Source organism: Octopus bimaculoides, chromosome 25, assembly GCF_001194135.2.
Source record: "Octopus bimaculoides isolate UCB-OBI-ISO-001 chromosome 25, ASM119413v2, whole genome shotgun sequence".
Classification (NCBI taxonomy): Eukaryota; Metazoa; Mollusca; class Cephalopoda; order Octopoda; family Octopodidae; genus Octopus; species Octopus bimaculoides.
In genome coordinates, this window is record NC_069005.1 from 14381508 (window position 1) to 14393452 (window position 11945).

Consider the following 11945-nt stretch of genomic DNA (forward strand, 5'->3'; position numbering starts at 1 on the left):
GTTTTGTGTGTATGCACTGAAAAGTCCCTGAGAATAGTTACATTTTCTTCCTCAGTTACAGCCTCAGGGTGGCGCTTATCCAATTTGTCAACAGCTTTGATTTTAGAATGCCAACATATCAACCAGTGTAGATATTGACCAACTCTGTCATATCAACCAGTGTAGATATTGACCAACTCTGTCATGTCTTGAGATATACTCCATTGGTGCTAAAACCTTACATCCAGAGATTAAGTGATCTACTGTTTCAATCTCATTGTTGCAGAATTAACACTGTGAGTCAACTTCATGTTTCATCACATTGGCTTGGTAATGCTGGGTCAATAAGCTTTGATCTTTAGCAGCTAAGATGAAGATTTCACTCCCTGCCTTTAGCCCTGAGCTCCATAGCCACTGATAGGTGTGCTTCTGGCCTACATCAGTTTGTTTGCCATGGGCCACACAATTATTATTATTAAGTGGCAAACATATAGTCAATTAACACAAATTAACTGGCTCTATCACAATCACAATATATAAAAACAATTGTTTTATTAATTAAACGGATTGCTTAAAACAGTAACAAAACACATTGAACATGAAAGAAAAAAATTCGGGACATTAGAACATTGAAAAATATTTCTAGAACTTAATAAATGATCCATTGTCTTTGGAATGTAATAAATTGTTTGGGCAACTTGCCCAGTAGAATTTTATATAAACATTTTGTTCAGTTTTCTTTTGTTTGTTTTTTTTTCTTTTTTAAACATGAAAGCTCTTACTTTCAGGCCTACAGCTATGTGCTTGTCCATTCCCTTGCAGTAGAGCCATTTGAATGAATATTAAAAATGCTAATTAAGACTTTAAAAAATGCCATATTGACAATGTTTCGACGAAAAGGCAACACACAACTGTTAATTTTAAAGAGTCAACAAGTAGAAAATTACACAATGTTTAAACAAAATATCACAAAAGATAACAAGAAACAAGGAAACATTTAAATACAATGTACAATGGTCACTTGTATAATGTTTTCTCAAACAACACATAAAAAATGGGGTTTTTAACAGAAATGTTTGTTTTTAACAAAAATATAAATAAACAATATCCAATTATCATTTTGTTGCTAACACCAAAATATGGGGAATGAAAATGGGGAGGAAAGATAATAACTGACGATGCAATATGAAAAGTGTCTTTTTTTTCAATGTAAACAGGAAAAACATATACAAAGAGAAACTGTTTTAACGATGTTATAACGAATGAAAAATCATAAATGAACAAGACTTCCATCTTTTATTAATAAACAGCCATTTGAAAATATTTGTCTCCGTCTTCTCCAGAAGTTCTTTTGTCCTGCAAGAAAAGAAAAACACTGGATTACTGAAATGTTCTACCATAAGACATAGAATAAGCAAATAATGTATAGGAACAAGAACAAATGGTTTCGTGAGAATTGATGGGGGAATCATCATCATCATTTAACGTCTGTTTTCCATGCTGTTCATAGGTTGGAAAGGAGCTTGAATGGAGCTGGCCAGGCTCCATGTCTGTTGTGCTGAGTGCTTTTATGCAGCACTGGCTTGGATGTATTTACATGGCACTGGTACAGGTGCTTTTTAAATAGCGCCAGCACCAACAAGCCAACAAGATTAGGAATGTTCAGCTAGAGAGAGATGCAGAAGACATGCAAGGACCACCTCAATTTTACTTAGCCTGAAGTGTCTTCTAAAGCACAGCAAACCACCAGGAGTCTCGATCCTATGTCATCCCCTCTGTGAGGCCCAACATCTGAAGACTCTTTTTCACCACTTTGTTGCATGTCTTCCCAGGTCTAACTCTTCCATATGTTCCCTCCACAATAGAGATCAGCAGTTTAGGTGTTAGTAAGTTGGAAAAAAAAAAAAAACAAGACCCTAGTATTGCCAGGGAAATGGCTTCACCTGATATGCATAAAAAGGGGTAGGTAGGAACTTACATATGATGTGCCTAGTGTAAACAATCCTTTCCATTATAGAGACACAGCTTGAAAGGATGAAAGGCAAAGGATGAAAGACAAAGTTGATGTTGGCAGAATTTAAACTCAAAATTGAGAGACGAATGAAATGCCGCTAAGCATTTTGTACATCGTGCTAACAATTCTGGCAACTCATTTGCCTTAGCCTAGCGTAAACGATAGAAGCAGAGGAAGTGCACCGGAATCACAGGTAGGCTAACACAAAAAAAGGCTTTGTATGTGGCAGATGTACTGAAGCAGTTCATAGAAATATGTTCTATCAAATGGCTGGCTGTCTTACTACAAGTTGTTGATAGCTTCTGTTACCTAGATGACATAATTAGTTTGGGGAGATGATTGTTCTGAAAGAATAATGGCCAGGGGCTGAATAAACTTCAAAAAAGTTTAACCCTTTAGCATTTAAACCAACCACATCCAGCCCAAATATTCTACCTGCCTTATGTTTGACCTGGTCAGGTCCTGTCTCTTGCATCTAGACAATAATGTCATTCTAAAAATAAGCAATCATATCATTGAAATCTTGAAGCTATGAGATGATGTTTGATTAATTCAAAACAATAAGAATAAATAAAGCATTACATTTGACAGAGTAATCTGAATGCTAAAGGGTTAAGGAACGCAACGTCAATATCCTCTCACAGTGAAGGGCAGATTGCATGAAGTTTATGGTAGAATTGTGATGCTGCATGATAGTGAGAAGTGGGCCTTGATTTACAAAATGTAGAAAGAAATGAAGCAAGCATGTTCCAGTAGATGTATAATGCTGGCCTGCATTATACATCGACTATGAGTGGAGAGAAAAGCTGGGTATAAGAGGTATCAGATGTAGTTTGCAAGAGAAAAGGGCCAAGCTGGTTTGGGGGAAGGATTGCCACATAAGGAAGTGTGATGCAGAAACTTTGGAAGAGGAAGACCAAGGAAGATGACAAATGATCAAACTGATTGATGGAAATAAACAGTGCTGCAGAAGGCCCAACCACCCATAGTAAAATTTACACTGACACAAGGCTAGTACTTAAGAGACTGAGACATTGTGTACCCTGCCAAAACTACATTTCCTGCCCACTCCTACCTACCTGCATCCAGGGTCCTACCCCAACTGTCTACCTATTGCTCACCCATCTCCCTATCACTCATATACCTCCACATCATCATCATCCTTTAATATCCATTTTCCATGCTGGCATGGGTTGGACACATAAAGTGCTGTGATTTTGGGGATTGAATTTGAAACCACATGGTTTGCAAAATGAGCTTCTTAACCATAATGATAAACAAATCCCTGAATAATTATTGTGTGTGTATATCATTCATTCACTTTACTGTCCATTTTTCTCTGCTGAAATGCTTAGCAACATTTCATCTGTCTGCATGTTCTGAGTTCAAATTCTGCCGAGATCAATTTTGCCTTTCATCCTTTTTTGAGTCAGGAAAATAAGTGCCAGTTGAGTATGGGGGTTGATGTAATAGACTTACTCACTCCCCTAAAATTGCTGGCCCTGTGCCAAAATTTGAAACTAATAATTTATATCTTGATGCTCTTGTTTTCTGAGTTGCAGCTTGAACAAATATCTTATAGCCTTGGGCTAACCAATACTTTGTGAGAGGCATTGGTAGACAGAGACTCCATGGAAGCCTGTCACATTTGTATAAGAAAGTATGGAAGTTGACATCTATTATTCTTTCTTCCAGATTATTTAAGTAAAATAAACAAAAACATTGTGTTCTTGTGTTTACATTCCCAGTGAACATTATGTCTTGTAGCTCTGCATGCTCAAAGAAAAGGAGTAAAACAAAAATCCCATACTTGTAACACAAGCAAAGGTTGGTGACAGGAAAAGTACCCAGCCATAAGATATTGGTTTCAAATTTTGGCACAAGGCCAGTAATTTCAGAGGAGTGGGTAAGTTGATTACATCAATCCCAGTACTCAAGTGGTACTTATTTTAACGACTGCAAAAGGCTGAAAGGCAAAATTGACCTCGGCAATATTTGAACACAGAACATGAAGACAAACAAAATATTGCTTAGCATTTTGCTCAGCGTGCTACGACTGATCTGCCAGCTTATCAATCTTATCCAGCCACAAGATATTGTCTCAAATAAGCACCTGTCCAACTTGTGCTGGCATAGAAAATCATCATTGTTTAACATCCAATTTTCCTAGGTATGGGTTGGATGGTTTGATAGTAGCTGAAGAGCTTTGGAGACTATACCAAGCCCCAATGTCTGCTCTGGTATGGTTTCTACAGCTCAATGTCCTTCCTAAAGCTAACCTCTACACAGAGTATACTAGGTGCTTTTTACATGGCACCAGCACTAGTGAGGTTATTAGTAATTTGCAAGACAAGATCCGTCACAACTGAAGTATCCTCAGCTTTCTGTTCTTTCTGTTCATGTTTCTGGAGAAGCCAAGTGACAAACTTACAATGCTGACAGTTCAAATACTTCAGACCTTCACAGAAAAGACAAACTTCCTGCTCTCACGTTTTTGAGGGAGGTGGGTTTTTTTGGCCAGTGATGAGAGGTTAAAGTGACTGATGGACAGAAACAGGTGTCTTGCAGCAGAGGAGATATATAGCTACCCCGATTGGAAAAGGAAGGAAGATAGCGAAGAGATGTCAGCACATACCCTTAAGTTACAGGAAGGTGAATATAAGAGAAACTGGTTCAGAGGATTGGACGGAATGAATGGAACAAAAAGACAAACAAAAAAAAAAAGGAACATTAAAACAAATGAATGAAAACAATTATGTGTAGCTGGGCTACACATAAAAGATTTTAAAAAAAAAAAAAAAAAACCAAGATGTGAGCATTAAAACTGCTTACCTTTTCAATGGCCTGAAGGAGTCTCTTCATATATTCCAAGACAGTGAAATATAAATATACAGATAAAGAAATAATTCAAATTCTAGCTTGTTTGGTCGTTGGTTAGGGTTGATTCTGATGGAGTCTGTTGAAAGAGAGAGAGCAATATTCTCGACACGTCTGCACGACTTTCAGCCAGATTGTTAGCATCTTTAGTATTGTTCTTTTTCTTGGTGCCTATTCTTGGCAACCGAGGTACAGACTTCTTTTGTGGGCTTTTGTTTTTCTTCCACACTTTTCTTTTATGTTGAACCGAAGACTTTTTACTGAGCTTTTTCGTAACCTCTTCTGGCTCCTTTCCTTTCCGCTTGCATCCAGCTGTAGTTGCATCTCCTGCAGACAGTGTCATAACCACAGTCGGGAGATGAGTCTGTTCAGGAGCATTTTTCTCCAAGCATCCATTTACACTTGGTGAAACTGGTTGAGGGCCATTTCTAGACAAGCTTGTATCACAAGCATAGTTAGGTCTAGTAGAATCTATCCCATGAGATTTCTGCATAGCCAACCCCACATCCTCTGAGTTGGCATGCTCTTCAGCTTTATGTTCTTCTTGTTCATGTTTCTGGAGACAAGAAGAAAACCAAGTGACAAAGTTACAATGCTGACAATTCAAATACTTCAGTCCTACATGAACACGCCAAATATGAATTTTACAATCAACCCTCTGCTTGCAAGAATGCTCACAGAAAGGACAAATAAACTTTCCACTCTCATCTCGAATAATAGACTCCTCGATTAGTGTCACGTCTTTTTCTTTGATAGATTTTTTCAGTTCTTGATTATGACTTAAAACCATGTGTATGATTAATTCCATTTTCTTCTTATAGGAAAATGAACATAATTTACAAGTCTTTTTAGAAGGGACTTTTACTGATTTTTTCTTTTTTTTACTTTTTACAGGGCTAACCTCCTTTCCATCTGAACCTGGGGCTTTCTTATTTCCAGCTGTCATTTCACCAGACTCGTCTTCTGTGGACTTCCTTCTCTCTGAATCTGATAAAGGCCTTGTCATATTTACAAGTGGCTTGCCATTATCACCCATTGTAATTAACGGTAGTGGAAGAGGTTTAATGTTATGGTCTTTGAATTTATGCTTACGCCAGCAGTGAGAGCGTATCTTAGAAAGAGAGTAAAAACGGACACCACAGTCCATACAGTTCCAAAGAGGCCAACGGAAATGGTCACTGAGTAAATGCAAATGAATCTTATATACAGTGCTGAAAATTGTAGAACACAACAAACACTTATATTTCCCCTGTTCGGTGGTAAAACATATTTTCAGTCGGCTGTTCAACATTGGTCCTCCAAGGCTTATTTCATTAAACCAAGTTTCCTTGATGTTTGGTGATGATGGCTCAATAGAAGCCTCCTCCTCTGTTAATTTCTCATTATCAAGGCTGGGTGCGTTCTCATCAATATTCAAAGCAGCTGCCTCTTGGCAATCTGCTGAAGAAATGGCAGAACTACTATTTACTTGGCAGCTGTTCTCAATTTCATTGAATAATTGGAACACATTTCGCTCTTTGTAAGGAGGAGATGTTACTTTGGGAGAAGCTGAGGTGCTTTTGTCCTTATTTTCAGATTTCGAAATCACAGAATTGTCAACTCTTTTAAGAACAATTTTTAGTTTGCGGACTGGCGGTTTCCCTGTAGCTTTTGTTTTATCTTTCCCAGTCTTGCGCTTGTTTGAATTAGCATTTTTTCTTTGCTTTGCTTTACGAGCTGTCGATTTCCCTAATAATCTCTCTTCTCCTTGAATAGATTTCTGGTTTAACCTGACAGTATCATCCATGCAACTCGGTTTTGCAGCAGTTAATTCCTTTGCAGATTCTTTACCCATTTCATTACTTTCATCAGTTTTATCTTTATTACTGAACGAGTGACTAGTATCAAATATTTCTTCATGTATAGAATTGTCTGTAGATTCTGCAGTTTTTGTGGCTTTTGAAGAATCTGAATTGCTCTCAGGTCTGGCCAGTTTTTCATTGGCCTTATGTGCAGTTCTTTTATCCGTATCTTTTGCTAATGGTACAGCAGCATTTAATTTTTTCTCAGCACAGATTATTTGACTGGAGACAATGATCTGCCGTGGCTTCTCAGAGTGCTTCAATCGAATGTGGTTGAGTATACGGATTCGACTGGTGTCCCTGGCATTGCAATGTGGGCAGTGGATGAATTTGAGCAGATTGGATTCAAAGTGTTTAATGAGACTATTAACATTGGGATGACCCACTTTACAATATCTACATGAATATGTAGATTTCGATTGATGACAAAACTGGAGATGGTTTGAGAATTCAGTGCGAAGATTTGTTCCAAACTTGCAACTGAGAATACTGCACTGGTATAATAGAAACATCTTATTAGTTGCATGCAAATCCATGTGCTGCAATAATTTCTCACTGGTTTCTGTTTGAATGCTGCAATGAGCACAGGGGTATATGGCAGCATCGGAGTGGACTTGTGTAAAATGTTTTGAAAAGGGTTCAGGTGTCAAGCTGGAAAACTTGCAATCTTTTGAACCACAAACATAAAAGCCACCAACAGAAGAATGTTCAATGACAGATTTTGCCTCACAGCCTAAAGATTGATCATCTGTAATTGCTCCCCTGCTTTCTATGCCATTGGTAGAAGTAAGGTGTACACTGTCACTTACACCATTAGTGGAAACCAGATTGTAAGGGTCTTCTGTTGGAGTAGCAGTGGGAGTCTGAACACTGTCTTGTTCTGTAGTATTTGGTGAAGTCCTAATACTTTCTGTTATTGAAGTGGTTGAGGGAGCAGGAATGGATGTAGTGTTAATTGCTAATGTATAAGGGGGTGAATTATGGACACCATCTGCTGCATAAAAGCCAGATTCTATGTGAGGAGTGGAAGGAGTATGGGTAGTGGTGTCCTTTGCTGATGTAGCAGCAGCAGTACAAGTACTGACTTGTGTAAGGTTTGTGGCAGACGAGCAAACACTATTCTCTTCTAAGACAGTGGGAAATGTCTTGGAACTGTTTCCTTCTTCAGTCACAGGTGAGCAAACACTGTCTTCTGTCAGTGTAGTAGTTGAAATACTGGTACTGCTTCCATATCCATTTTCTTTATATGCTGTCACAGCTGTACTAGAAGTAGTGTTATTAGTAGCAGCAGTGAGAGGAGGTGTTGTCTCTTGTTGACTCGATGCAGTATCAGCAGATGTAGAACTGTCAAATGATACGGAGGAAGCAGATTGCCGAAGCAACATTTCGTTGTCATCAATATCATCAATCACTATTACAGTATCAGAGTCAGAATTTTCAGCAGTGAAATCTATGTGACTTTCTAAATTTACCTTGGGTTTTGCTGGTTTCAGGTAATAGGTCTGTACTTTAAATGTAGTTTTTCCAGAAGACTCTTTCTTCCAATGAATTTCAACAGTTTTCGTCATCTTATCACTGTCGGGCAGGCAAAGCATGATGTTTCTCAAGATTGGACAATCAAAAGTCTGCTCGTCTCCATGTGAGCAGAGCTTCTTCAACACATGGAAATGCCACATAATGTGAGATTTGAAATGAGTTAGCACTATGAAATGTTTACTACAGTCTAAACATATGTACTGATCAGATTTACAAATGAATGACATTTTTTCAAAGCCTTCAAATGAACTTTTCTTGTCGTTTGGGTCTGTTTCAGAATTTGATTGACTCGGAACATTATCGACTTCGGTTAAGTTATCTGGAGCAGATTTCTTTTGAGAAAGAGGGGTACAAGAAGGAGATTGGTGCTTCTCTTTGTCTAACGCAGCATTTGAACTGAAGCCTCGCACATCACTCAAAGCAGGTTTATCATTGTGCTTTTCACCACTTGAATTTTCTTCTGTGTTTCTGGTCTTTTTTAAACAAGTAAGTGAAACAACTTCAGGAGACGTGGTTTTAAGTCGAATCAGGTTTCTGCTGCCTTTTTCGAAGTCCATGCAAACGCCACCATCCTTTGAAGCTGGGCTAAGACGACCACTAAGATTTAGCTGGGCATCAGTTTTATCTTTGTTACAACGATTCATAAAATGTACGGAAAAGTGTGTCTTCCCACTAGGAAGCACTTCCCAGCTTATGAAGAAAGGAATCTGAACGTTAAAACTGCTGTCCAAAACTGGAATGCATGGTAAAACATTATTTAAAACTGGACAAGACCGCTTGGTTAAACAATTAGGGTACGTACAAAGATGATCATGTGAATGGAAATGCCAGAGTAGATGAGATATCAGCAAGTCATGAGAATACATTTCTTCTTTACAATTTAAACATTCATAAATATTTTGACATAAGATAATAGTGATAACACCTTTAGACTTCCTTCCTGTGTAGGGAATAGTTTTGTCCGAGTGAGTTATCAAGGAACTTAAATCGGATGAGTTAAAAACAGGCAAATGCTCTTGAGCAGAAACCAAACGAGGAGAGACGGTATCTTTGATGTTGATTTTTCTCACTGAGTATCCAGAGTGACCATCATTTGGGATTATTTTACAGACATCAACTGGCTCAGCAGTATTTCCTTCCATAGTTACATATACTGTGAAAGTGGCATTGTGCTTCTCATCTATTTTCCAGCACACTTTCAGCTGCTTCTTCACAGCATTATCCTCCGAGAGACACAGTACAATGTAAGCCATTAAACAACAAGTTCTCCCTGGTCTTTTTTCAGTCGGGCTATCCAAATAGTCACATTGATCCATGCACGGAGAGCAAAGTGCTAACTGACATTCTAAATGCCATAAAACATGAGCATAAAATGATTTAGTTGATTCATAATTACTGTTGCAATCCTGACAAAAATATATACCATGAGTTCCACTGAATATCAACTGATTTTGCTCTACGTTGAGGAATGTGTGATAAGAGTTTTGTGAATAGTTTTTGGGCAAAGAGGCTTCAGTGTTTCCATATACTGATATGCTTTTAGAGTCAGAAAAGAGATTTATCTTGTGGGCACTATTGATAGATAAATTAAGTGGAGCATCATCTGAAAGGGTGAAAGCCTGATCAGTTGTCTCCATTGGTTTATTTGTTTTGCCATTGTCATATAGACCAGCTACGTTACCAACACCATGTTCCAATACAGAAGAGGAAATGATTTGCTTTGACTTCAATTTTTCCCAGCAATAATAATCAGAATTATTAAGTTGTTGTGATGCTGTATTCTTATGAGGACCGTTTCCAGAAATATGGGACATTTTCTCAAGACCAAACACAGAGTTTGTCTCTAAAGATATAGAAGAATCTGAAGCAGAAGAGATTAGTAGCCGAACTATTTTAGAAACAGTTGGACATTTTGATTTCTCACTCAGAGAGTTGCAGTAGGGACAAAGATAATCTTTTAATGTGTTTCCATGAAGATGCCACCAAAGGTGTTTACGGAAAAGAGAAGCGCCACAAAATTTTTTCAGACATTTTAAGCAGATAAAACTATTTTTCACATAAATGAAAGAGACTTTGCGTTGTATTTTCTGCAAAGAAAAATCATCTCCAATATACGTGGTGGAATCAGGTGACATGTTTGGTTGAACCGAAGAGTCTTGCGACTTGCGTACAAATCTATCTTTACATCCTTTGACATTGTCTTCTTTCTTTGCCAATTCAGGAACTGAAATGCTTGATTTTTTAACCATGCCACCAGTTATGTCTTTGCTTGCTTCCGTTGGTAGCTCGGTAGTTTCGGTTAACTTTGTTTCCATGTTACATACATCGGCAGAGTTTGGATGCTTTTCAGTCTGTTTTGCCTCTGTTTCCATTCTGCTTTCATCAATGTATAACTTTGGTTTCAATCTGATGTCTCTGTCACCATCATCATCAGCATCATCATCATCATTGTTGTCATCATCGTTGTTGTTGTTCTTGTCGTTATCCTTCTCATTATCCGTTTTAGTATTTTCAACCTGAGTTTTATGAGCATTTATAATATGAGAATATCTTCTCTTCTTAATTGCATTTGTAGAATTGTATATGCTGCTAACTTCCTTCTTTTTTCCAACAGTCACACAACTTGAAATAACATTGGTCAACTTAGTAATAGAACTAACAGGAGGTCTTGTTTTCATTTTGACTTTGATGGCATCAGGTTCAGTGTTACCATCTTTTTCTATCTTATCTGCAGCAGACTGGAGAACATCCATCATATCTATACTCTAGCCAGTTGATTCACTGTTTACATAACTAAAGTGAAACCAGCCTTGAAGTTTAATCTCTAGACACACTTTAAATCCATGTTAACACAAGTCACAAACTGCTGTGTCAGACTATGATTATAAGGAAAAAAGACGAGGGGGGGGGGGATACTATTCCTTTTTCAAAGCTGCTTGCTCTAATGTTTGCTTGTGGACTCAACAGTTATTACTGGGTACTAAATACTTTCTTTGAGCGATAAAAATTTTTACTTTTCCTTTTTTTTGTTGTTGTTGTTGTTTTGTTTTGTTTTTGTTAATGAAATTAAGAAATATGTTCTCTAATGGAAGTCTTTTAATATCGAAGTTCCAGGTTCCAGAGAAGTGAAGTCAAATATCCAGGGTTGTGTCCAATTTCAAATGATCTTTCATAATCTAGAAAATACAGAAAGAGAAAAAAAACAATATAATGAAAATCAAAAGATAAAATGAACATATCAAAAATTACACTACAATGAAAATTTACTGCCTAATAACAGATTTTATCCTTAATAATATGAATAAGGCAGCATGCAGGCAGAATTGTTAGCATGCCAGAAAAAATGTTCATCAGCATTTCTTCCAGCTGCTTATGTTCTGAGTTCAAATGCTGCTGAAGTCAACTTTGCCTTTCATCCTTTTAGGGTTAATAAAATAGGTATCAGTTGAGCACTGCAGTTGATGTAATCGACTACTCCCTATCTTCAAAATTGCTGGCCACATGCCTAAAATTAGAAAAAAATAATTAATAATATAGGTGTAGGAGTGGCTGTGTGGTAAGTAACTTGCTTACGAACCACATGGTTCCAGGCTCAGTCCCACTGCGTGGCACCTTGGGCAAGTGTTTTCTACTATAGCCTTGGGCCGACCAAAGCCTTGTGAGTGGATTTGGTAGACGGAAACTGAAAGAAGCCCGTC

General features: G+C 37.7%; 1 protein-coding gene across 2 annotated transcripts in view; it reads right to left on the bottom strand.

Moving 5' to 3' along the window:
* Nucleotides 1–511: 511 nt before the first annotated feature.
* Nucleotides 512–11945, bottom strand: part of LOC106882551 (uncharacterized) — a 45019-nt gene continuing 33585 nt past the window's right edge. Inside the window, exons 2-3 of one of the 2 annotated variants that reach the window (XR_008266778.1) lie at nucleotides 4826–11423; nucleotides 512–1335 (exon numbers count right to left, since the gene is read on the bottom strand). Coding sequence is in view for 1 of the 2 variants with exons in the window: in XM_052976729.1 (XP_052832689.1) it covers nucleotides 4908–11003 (6096 nt within the window). In the remaining variant the exon portion in view is untranslated. Of the gene's footprint in view, nucleotides 1336–4824; nucleotides 11424–11945 lie in introns of those variants that run through there. The other variant, XM_052976729.1, reaches the window with a different exon arrangement.